Source organism: Trachinotus anak, unplaced genomic scaffold (genome assembly GCF_046630095.1).
Source record: "Trachinotus anak isolate AG129_WGS33_773 ecotype Australia unplaced genomic scaffold, CSIRO_AGI_Tana_v1 ptg000028l, whole genome shotgun sequence".
Taxonomy (NCBI): Eukaryota; Metazoa; Chordata; class Actinopteri; order Carangiformes; family Carangidae; genus Trachinotus; species Trachinotus anak.
In genome coordinates, this window is record NW_027273879.1 from 12,876,261 (window position 1) to 12,892,850 (window position 16,590).

Here is a 16,590-nt window from a genome sequence, read left to right on the forward strand (position 1 = left end):
CATGCAGGCATTGTTAAAAAACTTCGCAGGTTAATGACCTAAATAAGGATTTTTGGACTTGTCCTGGAACTATTTTAAAATAGCCAACCTCTGGTGGGATATATGGGGACACACCGGATAAAGGCACAAAACTGACCTTGCCTCTGGACCAGTGGCTTGACACGTTCAGGAGTTTAGTATTTTAAAGAAGTTTAGAGGCAAAGGTGGAGTTTGTTGTGGTGGAAATATTCCACAGCTGCTTCAAACCTGCTGATGTTAGTGTTGTGGTGTTTGAATTATTTAGAGGTCGGTGTCAATTTAACAACCATGCATAATACAGCACGCTACAGTATAGATGCAATAGACAGTCAGGCCTTACCTCCTGTTGCCCGTACTAACAGGGACCCTCCAGCCCTTAATCTGGCTGAGCTCGGGGTCGGCCACATCGATGAGCAAGGGCAGGCGGGGCATCCATACGCTCATCTCCAGCTGAGCACCCAAGAAACTGTAGGTAAAGTTGAGCATCACCCTGCTCTTCCCTCTCGTCTCCTTTCCGTTGACATACACATAGTCACATCGCTCTGACACCTGAAGAGAAAAGGGAAGAATAAGAGAGATGACAGGATGAGAGACAGACACAAAGACACAAAGAAAGAAGAAACAGAATCAATGTCAAACTGAATACTTGCACAAAAGATGATGAAGTATTCAAATTCTGTGCGGGAAGTCCTATCAATGTAATGGTTCTAAAATTTATTGTGGCTGCAGGAGTCATTTTGTCATTTTAACTGCTTTTAAGGGGGATTGTCCTCTGTTCCTTTGTCCAGCTGAAGTTTTTCAGTCAGCAGCCTCTTCTGATGCTGAAGGGTAGAAAGATTTGGCATTGCTTCAATGAAAGCTCAAGTCTCAGGTCTGCTCAATTTCTTTCTGCGTGTGTGTGTGTATGTGTGTGTGTGTGTGTTTCTGCAGATGCAAATTTAATGCGAGTGAACACGGGATAATATGCGGGCAAGTACTGTGACTTTGGTCCAACTTGACAGATGGAGCTGAGAAAGGACACAAACCTGCTACATCCAAATGGGGGAACAAAACACTCGCTCAAACTGAATTATGATTGGCTGGATAAAGAATAACTGCAGTCAGTTACCGAGGTCTCTCAGATGCGTCTCCAGCCCACAGAAACGATATAGCAGGAACATCAGAAGTGTCTCATTATCTTCAAAGCACCAGAATCTCCTCATCAAATATTTTTTCCTCACGACAGCCAAATCTATTTAACAATCTGTCATTGAATTTTGTTTGTAAATCACTCGCATTTCAATTCATTTCAATCTCAAATACCATCATAAGCTTGACTGGCACAACTGATAATTTCAGCACATGTCTTCAGTACTGACATTTGCTTTTATAACAAACCAGTCACCAGAAGACTGTCATCTGCCTCCACTTCTTTGCATATAGCTTGGCAGCTTTACTCTCAAATGATGTCAGACCAACCCCTCTCTCGAAGAAACAAAACTGACAGCTTGGGATCTGTCAGTTCTCTCCTCCTCCCCCCTTTCACTTCCTCGTCCTCCTCCTCTCTTTCTCTCCCACTCTTTCACCCTCACCCTCAGTCTACTGCAGTGTTACTGTTCTTCCTACGTGTTACTCTCTTCCTGTAAAGAGAACAGGCTCTGCTTTTAAAAAAAGGACAATATTTTTTTTATGCTGCAGTTAAAGAGGTTGAAGCTTCAAGACTTTAACTGGATTTTTGATCAAGTTAAGGCTCACTTTGATTGGATCAACAGTAGTGTGTGAAAGTGCGAGTATGATGACTGGTTGTTGTGAACATCGGCGGAAGAAAGGCATTGATGCAAGGCTCTTGGCAGAATGCCGGAACGTCACAGCCCTTGGATTTTCCTGGAAAATTAATTCCTGAGTCATTTACATAGAAATCAAGTCCCCAGGCTGTAAAAGGCAACCAAGAAAGTTGGACCAGGTCTCATTTCTGGAGTTAGGTTAAAGTGTGCTCACACATTGGCAATAAAAAAAAGATGAATACATGTAAATGCTTCCCATTTTCTCATATAGTACCTTGAACCATCTTTGAGTTTTGGATGGTCCATTATTTTAAGACTTAATTTTAAGCTTTGGCAAATTCTCTGAAATTTTCTGACAAAGCAAATAATTCATTAATTGTAAAAAAAAAAAAAAAAAAAAAAAAAAAAAAAAAAAAAGACTGAATAATGAACAATGAGAATTATTGTCAATATACATGCAGCTAAAATATCCAGGCAGTGGAGGGGAGAGATATAATATAGTACTCATACCAGAATAATGATCTTCTACAAGAATCTTCGACAAGAAGAGAAAAACCTCACAGTTATGAAGTGTTCAAAGTGTGAAGCAGCCAAACCGGAGTGAGATCTATTTTTGAGTCTAGAGTGGAGCGCCCTTAGGGAAATCCAAACTGTGACTTCCCTCATGTAACTCAGCAGACAACTGCATATGGACAGTGAGAGGAGCACTCATATGTCATGTAGGATTTTACACTGCAGTATGCTTTGTCCTCATGTAAACTGGTATAAATTTAATAAAAAAAAAAAAAAAGAAAAAAAAAGAAAAACATTTTTTCATTGTTTGCAAATTAGAGTTGTCAGCCCTCGTTGGTGCTGAGCAGTTAACATGTGTGGTGCGATGAGTTGAGTATAATGGATGATATGCTGTATGTAAATGAGTGTATTTGTGAGTTGTGTGCATGCTGAGACATGAACACACTCGTACACTACATGCACTAATGTGCTGGGTTTCTCGAGGCAACCACCCAGAAAGTGAGCTGAAAGAATCCACTTCACTCCTCATTGAGTCTCTTAGGCCTCACCTCTATTCTTGTCCCTTTTTGCTGTGATCATTCTCCCTCTCTCACCCCGATGCCGAAATCAATTTATTTCAAGCCATTTCATCTCTAGTTTTTTTTTTTTCCCCCACTTTGTTTCTACAGTGTAGAGCCATCTTTATCTTTCCTTATGAAAGGTATCGGACATGATAACCGTAAAGATTTAACTGAGATCTCTGCAAGGTGACATCTTCTGTGCTGCATGAAAAATTTACCACTTGACTTATCTCTGCAGCCTCCGTTATCGCCATGAATTTGTCATGAAACTGTGCACAAATAATGTCACTTCGCCATGGAAACAGTCCATTGTGTTGCTAATCATGCAGGCATGGAATTTATCCAGAGTGACACGCACAAACACAGATAAGGACACCGCAGAATCCAATTGTGGCGCACATGGATGAATTTATGACTGAAATGATAGCTGACTAAAAGTGACTGACTGTCCAGAGAGCACAGGGTACAGGGACCTTTCTTATGTGAGTATTTTCTAATTATGTAGATCTTTTTTTTAAATTTTACTTAAAAATGAATACTTTTAATACTCAGCTGAAATTCAGAGCAGTGAGCATGAGTGATATTTTCCCCTCACCTTATTCTTGCCTACAGCAGCAAGAATGCTGTGTAATTTCCATCATTCTAGCGTGAGACTTGTGGGTTATTGGATACACTGTAGGGGTCTACATCACTCAGATAAAAGACGAAACATCTAGTGTGGCTCATTTTACAACAGAGGATCAAAACATTTTCTTGTTTTGATTCTGTTTGTTGAGCTTCATGTTACTATTTGTCTTAATTTATGTTAAAATCAATCTGTCTTTTATCAATAAAGATAATTGTATCGCCTATCTTTCAAGGTAGTTTTTAGATTTGATAGATATAATGACACTCTCCTGTTGTCCATTCTTTTCCACTTGTTATTTTAGTAGTAAATACTACTGACAAATATTTGTTTTGCCCAGTCATAAAGCATGAACATGAGCTAGAAGCCAATCAAAAGCTGAGCTGTGCTGATTCCTGGCCTGGTACCGTATCCCTAATTACCCTGACGCAAGGTACAGCTGAACACGAACAGCGGCTACTTTAACCAAACTCATCAGCATGGGACAGAGGAAGACACTGGTGTGTGTAGGTCCTTGCACCACTACACTACATCTTGGGAAGGCCTTTTCAGCAGGAGAGGGTGGACTTGCCACAACAAAATGGGCAATCTGTTAGATTGGCTGTGACACTTATATTACAGATTGTGATGCATTTGCAGAAAGGAAGTGCTGTTGTCTTGTGTTTTAAGGACGGTGGCCAAGTAGCAGCCTTCTCATTGAGGGATATGAGCGAGTTATTCTTATTCTAACCACATTTTGGGCGTTTGATTTTCCTGTAGCATAGACTGCCAGTAGCTGATACTGAAGCTTTCTTGAATGTCACAACAGAGACACTTTTCAAAGCAGTCCCTGGTCAGCATGCCAAGATTCTGCCAGATGATCTTGTTACTTTGATAAAAAATGTAAAAAGTGAACATAAACAAAAGTACGAGTTCTTACTGTGATAGATATATGGGTAGGGTTAGAGTTTTCAAGCAACTTTTTATGTTGCTACTTTATGTTCATGCCGCTGTGCCACAAGAAGCTACTTGTTAGGAAATCAGTAAGGGCTATTAATAACCAGCAATTATTTTCATGTTTAACCTTTATTTCATCATGAAGTTTGAGATGCATCATCGCTGTAGAGGAGCAACCTGGGCAGAACGGCAACAATTAGGCTGCAGATTGTTTTCTCAATCAACAAACTATTTGTTTGGTGTGTAAATTGTCAGAAAATAGGAGATAAAGACAACCAAATGCTTTAAGTGTCAAGAAAGACTAAGAAAACAAACAAGTATGCTCATCAGAGAAGCTGGAACAGATGAATTGTTGGCACTTTTTCTTTTAAAAATGACTTGAATGATTAAGCCATTAACACAATTGAGCAACTGGTTGATTAATCAAATGTTTGAGCTCTATAATCAATATAAAAACTTTTGTTGTGCTTTGATAATAGGTTCTCAGCAACATACACCATATATAATTTGTAGTAGTCAAATGAATGGCCTGGTTATGGTTGGAGTAACTTTACGGTACAGACACCGTGGTGGAAATGATGGACATCACCCTCAAAGCCTCAGTGAAACAGTGAGGCGGGAAGGAGATACCTCCCAATCAAACAGTGTTTTATTTTGAGTTTCCTTTGAAAAGAGGGTGGAGAGAGGAGGGGTGCCGCTTACTGTTCCCAAGCCAGACGGGTGGGCAGGGGAGTATGCTACCGAGGTCAGCGTCACAATGTGCAGTACTACTTCAGTGGATAATTAAACCCTTTGAGAGATCTGCCTCTCCTCTTCTCTCTGATATGCATGTATGGTACACAGAAACACAACAAATCAGCTCCTCAATTTAACACAGGCACGCTCGCAACACTGTTCTTTTCCTCTGACACACGCACACAATTAAAAACAAACAGTTTATTTTTCTCAGTTCTCTCATGTAAGTTTTTTTTCTTGTTTCTCCTTTCACATAGTACGATGGGGACGTGTTGAAGGGCAGATATTAAATCCAGTGTTGCCACAGTCTTTACATGTACCACATTTACTTACTGCATTAATACTAGTGTTTTTGCATTTTTCAGATTAACAACAAAACCTGTGTAACAGTCCCCAAAGCATTCAGTGAGGTTTTGTATTAATTACCTAAGCTCTCTGAGAGCCAATGAAAATCAACTTACAGAGATCTGAGACTTGCTTGAGACAGGAAATCGATCTTGGTGAACATGTTGTCAGCTTCATAGTTTGTCAAAGTTATGTTGTTGGCAAGTGCTAATGAAGCTACAAACAGGGGCTTCTTGTTACAGTAGCTTCAAAACACAACCTCTTTGATACAAGAAAATGACCAAATTCATACCGTGTTCCACAGCAGACAATGCAGTATATTCAATGCCATTATTTTAACATTGGTCTGTTGGTATGCACTTGTATCCTACAACCTCCAAACACTAAGAATGAACAGCAACTTCTGTACAAACTGAATCTGTGCTGCTGTCCTCTTGAATTTTGGCTCCTTACATCAGATGAGGAACAATAGATGTTAGGGTATAAGATGATGAAAAACAAGCACAGACTGGTAGTGCTTATATTTTGTGTTTTCTCAATTCTTTTGCTGCTACTCTTTTAACAGGTTTTTTGTTCTGCTCCCTGTCTCAGGAAAACACAACTTGTATTTTTAGTCATTCACATTAAAATTAGGGCTGTTTGTGTTCTTCCTCTGCTTGTTAATCTACATTCTCTGTCCATCAGGTTCGACAAATCGGCTGTAGCTGTAATTTATGGTATTCTGGCTTCTTCTGTATTAATATACACTTGGTTCCTTATAGAAACAAACAAAATTGTGACTTTAGTAATAAAAATGCTGTTACTGTGACTGTTGTCCGACATAAAGTGCATATAACGGTTTGCATAATTGGCCACAGGAGCAAATACACCTAAGCACAAATGCAGGGGAAAATGCTCTTTAGCTGCAGTATAGTCAATAAGGACAACATTTACCCAGATAACTGCTAATAGTTGCTGATTTTTCTGAGGTATTGATCTCTGACCTGAGGAGAATCTTTTAATTTCTGCCAAACCATTCAAAAAAAAAGAAAAAAAAGAAAAAAGCCCATTTTGCTGGAGGAAATTCAGGACTTGCTTCCTCAAATACTATGCACAAACCACTTCTACACCAGCGCTACACTTTGTTCATTATGTTCACCCGCCCACGTACCACTACAAAGCTAACTGTGAAGCAGAAACAGAAGGCAACAAAGATAAATTGGAAAAAGTAAAATAAAAGCAGCTGCTCAAAACACATGCCCCACTAACCTTGATAACCTGTTCATCTGTTGACTTGCACTCCACTGACTCCGTCACATCAGACACTGCTCCGTCTGTTCCTACGGTGACCACCTTTACTGGCACGGCGACCGTGCGGCCGGTGAGGACAGCCGTGTTCAGGATCTCAGTGTCCTGCAAGTGGAAACAGAAAAACACTATTCAATATTTCTTTGATATATCATATTGGTATTTCCAGGTTTATATAAATGTGATTATATTTCAACCCATGTTCATTTTTTAACATAAACACATAACGTGCTCAATCCCGTTTAGGATCCTTTAAATTTCGTCATTAATTTCGACCACGACACAAACTGAATGGGACATTTCACAGTTGAAAAAAAATCTCTTGCAATTTGAAACAGTCTACAAATACCAGCAAACATATTGTGCATTTTTTTGATAAAGGTAAAAGGTGTCACAACATGACATGAATGAAACATTGTGGTGCTACAGAGATGCTACATATACATATTCTCCAGAAGTAAGGGAACAAGCTTGTTTCGGTACAGACCCCAGCAAAATCACATCATTTCTTTCCAGTCAAACTGAAATGCAAAAATGGCCATTCCCACTAAAACCGTGACTGATATCCCAAACACAATATCTGTCAAAACAATTCTAATACAAATGTATTCATGAAACAAATATGAAATAAAGATTTTTTGCATATTGTTCACTATTTGCAATTGTAAGTATGTCTTTTTCTATTGATGGATTAAGTAGAAAATTGTGCATCTAGTATCTAACTTCATGTAGTTTAACCAATTACCTCTTTATTCCTGTCACTATATAGCGCTACTCTGATAACACGTCACAGACAGATAGTGTTAACATATTCCTATGGTTTTGGGTCCTCTAATACTACTACTGTAGGTTAGTTGTTCTTGTTAGATGATCTCTGACATTACAAGCTCCGCAGTGTGAATCTCTTTCTTTTTACACTGGTATACCATTTTTGTGAATGAGACTTTCCCACAAATGAAGCGGAGCACTATAGTCTAATGTGGCAGTTTTAGATGTGTTGATTTTGCTAATGATCAAATCTCATGAACACGCACCTCCTCATGAAGTGGTGGTATTCATCAGTCTGACACGAACGATTTGTGACAAGTTTGTGCATTTCAGAGAGTTTGGTGAATCTTACTTGGAACAGTCGTACGAACGACTTCTTCCATGTCAAAACCTGGTTCCAGGTCAGGAATTCAGGTGTATTATGCTAGTAGCAGCTAATTTAGCCTGAAGCCACGAGCCGCAGGGAGAGATGAAGAGTGGACTGCTACAAAAGTCTGGTAATCTCACTTCTTTCTTTCTCCACGGCACCAGATTTTTTTTCATTTTCAAAGTTGTAGTCTTCATATCTAACTGACGCTGACTACCTTATCAGATTTTGTGCAGCTCTCACAAAAGGCTTTGTCCAACTTTTCACATACAGATGGCGACAAATTAAAGGAAATACCTGAATAAAGAAGTGCAATCATAAATGCAAACGCCTTCATATGGGGAACAAAGTCTCAGTGAGTGGTTGTAATTTTCGAAGTAGTGTGGGATCATGGGAGTTGTTGTCTTCACCACCATTGCTGTCATTGCAGTGAGATACTCCCGGTTCAGATTCCTTCAGTGTCACTTGTTCAGGAGGTTTTTACTGGGAGCTGAATTATCCACAGAGGTCTCCTCCTCCCCAAAACAAACAAGAACAGGTGATTAATTTCAGTAACAGCACTGAATAAATGGTTAAAAATCAGCCTGGTGGGGATGCGAGCTGAATTGCCACTAACGTCTGCTCAGCTTGTTTCTCTGACAACTTATGGTTCAGATATTCAGGAGGTTTTTACCGGGGGTTGAATTATCCAGGTCTCCTCCTCTCCAAAGCCCAGTGATTAAATCTGGTAAAATCATTGAATAAAGCAATTTCATTTAAAAAATGATTGTTTCTCTGGCACTGTTCAGCAGACACAGGTCATATTTGAGGCTGGGAGCTGCTAGTGTTTACACACCATATTTTTCTGATAATTAAAAAAAGATCTCTAGGTCCGATAACTAAAATACTTCATCTAATGAATATACATACTTAAAAACGACTAAGAGTGAAACGTAAAAATGTGTCTGAAAAGAGGATTAAAAAGTCAATTTTCACTGCTTATGGCAAATAACCACAACAATGACATGTGCAAAGGGGATATGTTGCCACGGATAGGCGACCAAATGAAACTTTTACTGATATATAGATTAAAATATTTCTCTAATAATATAAGAAAGCAACTCAACAAACTATAAATGATATTTCAAAATGACAGCCTCAGTGCTTCAAACAAGGTTTCATCAACCCATCACTAATGGCCTTCACAGTCTCCTGATCTCAACCCAACTGAACACCTTGGGGAGAATTTGAAATAAAGTGTTAGACTGGGCTCTCCACCACCACCACCAAAATACCAAATGAGAGAATATCTTCTTGTAGCGTTCATCCCTCAGTAGAGTTCAGAGACTCAGAGAATCTATGACAAGGAAGCAATGAAGCTGTTTTGGAGGCTCGAGGTGGAGCAACACCTTACTAAGACACTTAATGTTGGTTTTCCTAGTAATTTGTCACCCATCTTTATGTAGCAGTGCACCCCAAGCTCTGTAAACAGACTTTGATGTGCAGTGGAGTTCCCCTTTAATGCATGGTTTACACTGAAGTGGCATCACACTGCAGTCATTTCAGTCTTTTTATAGCCATTTCCCAGAACTCATTTGAAGCGAGGGGGGAAAAAAACTTGGACAATAATACTTTATATCAAATTGCAGGCATTCAAGAGATATCAGAAGATCCATTTGAGAGTGGAAAGCCTTAAAGAGGAGCAGGAAGAAGATAATGAGATCAATTAAGACAATGTTTGGTAATCCTTGAGCTCTCATAGTGTTGGTCGTACAGAGGATTTGCTATAACAGTGGATCCTGTTCATCACAGCTTAGTTTCAATAAAACGCTACTAAGAGGCCTAAACCTCTGAAAGGCAAAGGAAAACTGGTCTCCAGACAGCTCTTTGTTCACCAGAACCAATGCCACTGTTTGCTTTGTTTCTTCGCCCTCGTGCTCCTTTTGAGGAGAAAAAAAAAAGAGATACAATTTGAAGTGCGGCTGCAGATAAAGGAATTCAAAGGCTGTTAATAAGAGGTCTTCTCTGCCTTGTTTCTTTCTCTCCTGCACATCTGATAGCTCTCTGTGACATCTGTTTGGAGTTATTTCCCCCAGATTGTCAACAGATTTGACAAATTGGGATTTTTTTTAGTGCAGAATATTGCTGTATCATTTTTTTTTTTACAGAAAAACCCAAATTTAAAAAAAAATGCCAAAAACAGTTTTACCACAGGCTGGTGGTACGGTAAAACCTCCACTAATATAAAAGCAAAAGTGTCTAAGTTTTCTGTTCTCTGCCCGTGAACTGAAAGGGCGACAGGACAGATTGGCAATGAGCTGAGAGTTGCTTATCGAATACACCAAACTTATTTAACCACCAACTTTTTAAATCGGAAAAAGATTAGAGAAGAGAGAAATGGAAAAGGACTGTGCCCTTCCTTACTCAAGGCAAAATAGGTAAAAGGTAGTGTTATTAAATGGCCACCGTGGCTTTTATGCAGGCATCTATTTGGGTTTTTTAACATAAACAATGCCATACACCTTAGCTTTTTGCTGAAGTTTCTAGGGAGATATTATTTCACCTTGAACATGCCGGTGATCCAAAGCTTTTCTTCCATATTTCACATATTTTAAATGTGTGAATCACTGTCAGTGTTTATCGCAGAGCTTTCTCTCAGCATCTGTGAATTTGTTTGGTCTGCCACAAGGGAAACAAAATCTGCTCCTGAACATTAGGTAGTGGCAAGAGAGGGATGAGGTATTCTTGTGTTCTGGCAACAGTGAGCTTTTTAATACTATCCTGCACATAGTCGAGGCAAAATCATTAGGCCTCTAATGCATTTCAGGTTTCATAATGATATCTTACGAGCTCGTGGGTGTATGCAAGATGTGTTTCAGATAATGTGTATGTTGGGAGTCTGGAGAAAAAAAAAAAAAAAAAAAGTGAAGGCAAACACAAAGCCGTACCATCCTCCTATCAACGTGAATTTGAGAGTGAATCACATTTCTCACAGACTATATGCGAATGACATTTACGCACATCGGCATGCTATAAAGCCAACACTCGCCATCTGAGACCTTCGAATCAACTCTTGGCCTCGTTCCGCAGTGAACAATGAGCAGCTTTGCTCGTAATTATATAAGACAGAATGTACAGTCTCTGGTGACAAATATGGACCTATAAAAAGTGTTCTGTGTGTGTCCTGTACTTCTGCATGTCATAGGAAGAGTCTGCTTTCACTTAAAGAGCCATTAACACTGGAGCTACATCATGAAAAGGGAGGTCTTAATGAGCTCCAGCAACATCTATTATGGAGTCTGTTTGCACCACAAAGAATTGAATATTGAGTGAGCTCGGATATAATACACACAATTACAAACACACAGTCCCTTGAGTGAAATTAAGTGAAATTTAATGAGACAGCTGGAGTGACGCATGAGGTACAAAAGGCAGAATCTTTTCCCATGAAATTCCTCAACCTCACACCAAGCAGCACGTGGTTGCTGAATACCCTCCTGGACTCATGACGGGCGGAAATGTACGAATTATTCATGTTGCCAAAATGCACACAACTTATTAGCCTTCACACACGTACTACACATACACCAGCCCACACATATGTATACACATGCAGACATATTAACTTTGACACAAGCACAAACACACCCTTGCTGCCCAGCTTAAAAAAAGAGGCATGGCTCCCTCCTCACGCAGCAGCTTATCTTAACAACCTCTCATTGCAGTGCAGACAGCCGAGGAAGAAAAGAGAAGAAAGATGGCGAGCGAAAGAAGAATCGATAAAAGGCCATTATGCTTCTTTGCAGCTGCGGTACAAGGGTGGAGTGTGTGGGGGCTGATATGGTTGTGGATGAATGATGTGTAAGGTAGCAGGCAACCTCCACAAGCATAGCCTAAAGAATAGTTACTGTATGTGAGCGTCTGCAAGCTCAAGGACAAAATCTGCTGTTTGTACACAACTCTGAGCTATACATTCTGGTGGCCATGGAGGATGTTTGAAAGTACTTTGGGATTTATCTCCTGGTTGGAGCATGAGAGCATTGTGATCCTGAAAACAAACTGCCATTGGACGGCCATTACAAATCCACTCTTTTAAACTATAGTTAAACTGGGTTGAAGGACAATGGGCTGAAGGAGTATATAAGGAGTAATAATCGAACATGACTCGTCAGGCATCTTTTTTTTTCTTTTCTTTTCTTTTCTTTTTTTTTATGCCAATAAGGCTCCAGGTTTTGTTGCCATTTTTAGTGTCTTTCTACACTTCTACAGATTCATTGTCCCTTTCAGGCAGCTTAGACTTGCAGTTCATTCTGTTTGCACACATTTACCATTATATATGTTTACTTGTGATCATTTTTTCGACACTTTACCTCCCATATGAAATAATTGTACTTTTTGTTCAAATCCATCCATCATTGTATGAACATTGACGGCATTGTAATGCATATGACAATAAATTCCTTGATTGTTAGCTAGGTCAGACAACAATTCACTCAGATTTAAAAGGCTGCCACTTAACCAGACCTACATTTAGTCTGTGGAAGGAAATGTAACCTGTTTGGCTCAGTTTGAAAAAACTGTGGTACTTTTACTAAGTTGGTGCAGACTGAACAACTGGACCAAGGCTGTCTGAAAAGGAAGATCTGGGTGCACTTCCAAACAGAGTCTGGTGCATTTTTTTGGGGGTGTGAAAGCAAACTGAGCCACCACAGGGCTGTTTGAGAGTGGATGGATGATTTAAGGATTGAATTCAAAGGTAAAACTCATCTTTAATTCATCTGCTAAGTGGGAACTGTTAAGACAGTAATCTCCTGATCTACATTAGCGATGTACAGGATATATCTACACAAGATCATTCAGTAACCATAGTAACACATATGTGCATCACCATGTGAGTGTGGGGATTTCCCCTCATGTATTAGAAACTGAAAATGAGGAATTTGCCTGACGCAGTCAATGGAGAAGAAGTGGCAGTAAAATGGTGAATATAAAAATCAAAATTCAGTCAAAGTTGGGTTGTCATATGAGAAGAGTCATATGATTCATTTCTTTTATCCCATTCATGTGTATAAGAAGCCAATAGCAAGTCAGCTGGCTCGGCCAGTAGAAATCAGCTTGCTTGACTGGAGAACGACTGTAGTGCACCAATGACGTGGAAGAAGGTGAATTGATGTCTACCTAATTGGCATATGACGATGTCCACAGTGAAACATTGTTATGGACATTGTCAAAAATAATTCTTATGTTTGTGTCTGAATTGAAACATGCTTTCACTGGGTGGTAAATAGTATAATTAAATCAACAGTTTTTCCTTTAGTAAATCAGGCAGGGGCTATTATAATATAATAGGAGCTATTATAATTAGAATACACCCATCCTTCATCTTCCGTGCTCTCTGGTTGACACTCCTCAAGATACATATTCATCAGCTCTACAGTTTAACTTGATCCCTGGGGAAATCCTCACAAAAAAATAATAAATAAGTGATAAGCAATACAGAATCAGAATCAGAATCAGAATCAGAATCAGTTTTATTGCCAAGTATGTTTTCACATACAAGGAATTTTTTCTGGTGATTGGTGCAATTGATCAGCAACAGTGGGGCTCTCTAGCCTTGTTGATGAGGCTAATAGCAGATGGGAAGAAGCTATTTTTGTGGCGAGAGGTTTTGGTCCTGAAGGACCGCAGCCTCCTGCCAGAGGGGAGTGTCTCAAAGAGTTTGTGTCCAGGGTGGGAGGAGTCAGCTACAATCTTCCCTGCACGCCTCAGAGTCCTTGAGGCGTACAGGTCCTGGAGGGACGGAAGATTGCAGCCAATCACCTTCTCAGCAGAGTGGATGATACGCTGCAGTCTGTTATTGTCCCTCTCCGTGGCAGCAGCGTACCAGATGGTGATGGAGGAGGTGAGGATGGACTCAATGATGGAGGTGTAGAAGTTCACCCTCATAGTCCTTGGCAGGTTGAACTTCTTCAATTGCCTCAGGAAATACATCCTCTGCTGAGCTTTTTTGATGAGGGAGCTGATGTTTAGCTCCCATTTGAGATCCTGTGTGATGGTGGTTCCCAAGAAGCGAAAATGCTCCACGGTAGCCACGGGGGAGTCACACAGGGTGATGGGGGTGGGTGGGGCTGGGCTCTTCCTGAAGTCCACTATCATTTCCACTGTCTTCAGAGCGTTTAGCTCTAGGTTGTTCTGCCTATACATATATACATATATAATATTGAATATAAATATTGAATGTATAATATTGACGACATCCTTGGTGTTACCATATCAGTGTGAGGATTTTTCCTAAATCAGAGGTGTCTTGTAGTTGAGTCCACCTACTTGTGTATCTCACCAATAAAAAGTGAGTCAACTGTACTGTCCACACAGTAATCCCCCTGTAATATTACTGTACAGCTGCTTCTTTATTTGTCTGTATGCCTTTGTTTATGATATATGAGATTCAGTTGCAGTGCGACTCATAATTTCCTTGTGAGATCTTTCGACAGCAGAGGAGCTGAAGGTATAGTAAAGTGCTGTTAGTCACTGGAATTTGATTTCCCCACGTGGGTCTATGTAGCAATCATGGCGCAAGTTGAAATCACCGACCTTGTCCAATCAGTGAGCTACCTGTCACTCCAAATGACTTGCTTACAGCTGACAGCTCTTTTTGCTTTTGTTAAAGGAAAAGCTAGTGTGAAAGCCAGTGTACTTTTAATGAAGGCCTTAGCCAGCTGGTAGATTTAAACCCCATGACCTTCTTACTGAGATAAGAGTGCCAACCGCCGCACCACCAAAGTGCCCTCTTTTTGTCAACAGTAGCTTTCTCTGGCATGCAGACATCACCTGTAATAGTGCAAAATGTACATAGGGTGGTGTGCCAGAGCAGTGACGGTCAGGAAGACTAGCAGTTAATGATATGTACTTATTCAAAAGAAAAGGAGAAAGTGAAGGAGACGACTGAGATATGTTTAGCTTGGATCAGGGCCCTTAACTCACTTAACACTGGCCAGCAATGTATTATTCATTGGCTGAATGGATGCCTCTGACCCACGTTGAACCGCAGCTCAACTAAACACAAAATCGTCTGAGACTGACAATAAGCTTAGTGCTGTACTGTGTTGGCCTACAGCACTGGAGAAAAGGATTTACAGTATGTGGCCACTGCAGCACTCTCAGCTATTCAGTTCCTATCAATTATCAATAATAAAAAAAATCAGTTCCCTCCAGCACCTATACACCCTGCCGCTCGCAGACATCTGAACATCTCGTGGCGTATAGCGGGTGATAAAAGGAAAGCAAGGGAAGGGGAATCAACACCTTCAAGAATTTTATTTATTATTTATTTATTTTTTTTCTCCACTTTTTTTTTTCAGAAATGGTGATACAACAGCGGGAGAGAGCCGTGTTCATAGAATGTAATCTCTTTATGGTTATGGCTCGGGAAAAAGGCACAGGAGTTATTTTGCACTGCGATGTTCAAGTCAGAGAAAAGTCAGAGCAAGGTGCTGATAACTGAAATGACAGGGGATGTGATAGAACGGGCAAAAAAAGATGGAGAATTACTTTTTTTTTTTTTTTCTTCAATACCAGTGAGGAAGATGACTTTCCAGGTCCAGCTGTTGAAACTTTTTTAATTACTGGTTCTGAGAGATAGGGAGTTGATTGTAGATGGATGTAGCACTAGACCTTCTTTACTGAATCATTTACTAAGATGATTTTATGTCACCTACAGTGCACCTATGCCATTAAAAAAAAAAAAAAAAAAAGAAAGTCCGCTGAGTATGAAACAAGCTGAATAATCAACTCCTGTGTCTCCACTTGGCCAAGGAGCTACAATTGCAGTATTCTGCCATGACCAGGAGTAAGAAATACCACTATTGATTATTAAATCAGGACCTGCAGTGATTTATACTCTCCTCATTAATTAGATATTGATTTATTACATAACCTGTTGGCCTGACAATCTGTTGGATTTTGTTATCGTGTACTGTGAGCTCTAAATACTTTTAGTGAGATTAAATATTAAGCCTCTGTTGTTTTTCCCTCCTCATACTTTCTCACCCTTTAACATTAGGAGAGGAAACGCCAAAGTCAGCAGTGGTGAATTGGCCATCCCTGATAAAAGCCTGTCCGTATTCTAACGACCTCTCTCCTCTCTCTGGAGGTCATTTGATTAGGAATAAACCAGAGAGCTGCACTGAGCAGGACCTGGCTGGCAAAAGAAAAGCCAGACTGACAGAATGGGGGAAAGGGTAAAGGGAAGGCAAGCCAGTGAAAAATGAACAAACGCACAACAACAAATCACAGAGTGAGCAGGCTTAGCTTCAAAGTAAAGCCTGACTGACATACATAGAAGCTGCATCCGGAGTCCTGAGAGTGGGAAGAGAGAGATGTTGGGTGGCAGGAGTGAAATAAAGTTGGTGCGTGACTGCCGTACAGAGGACATGCATGTTATGCGTGTTATTCATCCAGGGAGTGTTGCTCTTTCTCTGCAACGCTGCCTCATGCTCATAGTTACAAGATGCCATGACTCCTACTCCGGCCACAGAGCAACTGCTGTGGAGAAAACGGCGGTTATCTAAACTGCTCCAAGGTATCTTGGCCTCAGTCTTTTAAGCAGGGGCAGGCAAGCTTCTCGTTGCTAATGGATGCAGGCCGGAGTCCAACCAATACACTGGACTGTGGTTTTTCAGATATCTACAGCCT

At 40.2% G+C, this 16,590-nt stretch overlaps 1 protein-coding gene across 3 annotated transcripts in view; it reads right to left on the bottom strand.

Moving 5' to 3' along the window:
* The window catches only part of LOC139611625 (transmembrane protein 132C), a 137,870-nt gene that overhangs the window by 13,186 nt on the left and 108,094 nt on the right, over positions 1–16,590 (bottom strand). For all 3 annotated transcript variants that reach the window (XM_071466450.1, XM_071466448.1, XM_071466449.1), the window contains 2 exons: positions 6,744–6,887; positions 359–567 (listed from right to left, as the gene is read on the bottom strand). In XM_071466450.1, the coding sequence (XP_071322551.1) occupies positions 359–567; positions 6,744–6,887 (353 nt within the window). The remainder of the gene's footprint in view (positions 1–358; positions 568–6,743; positions 6,888–16,590) is intronic.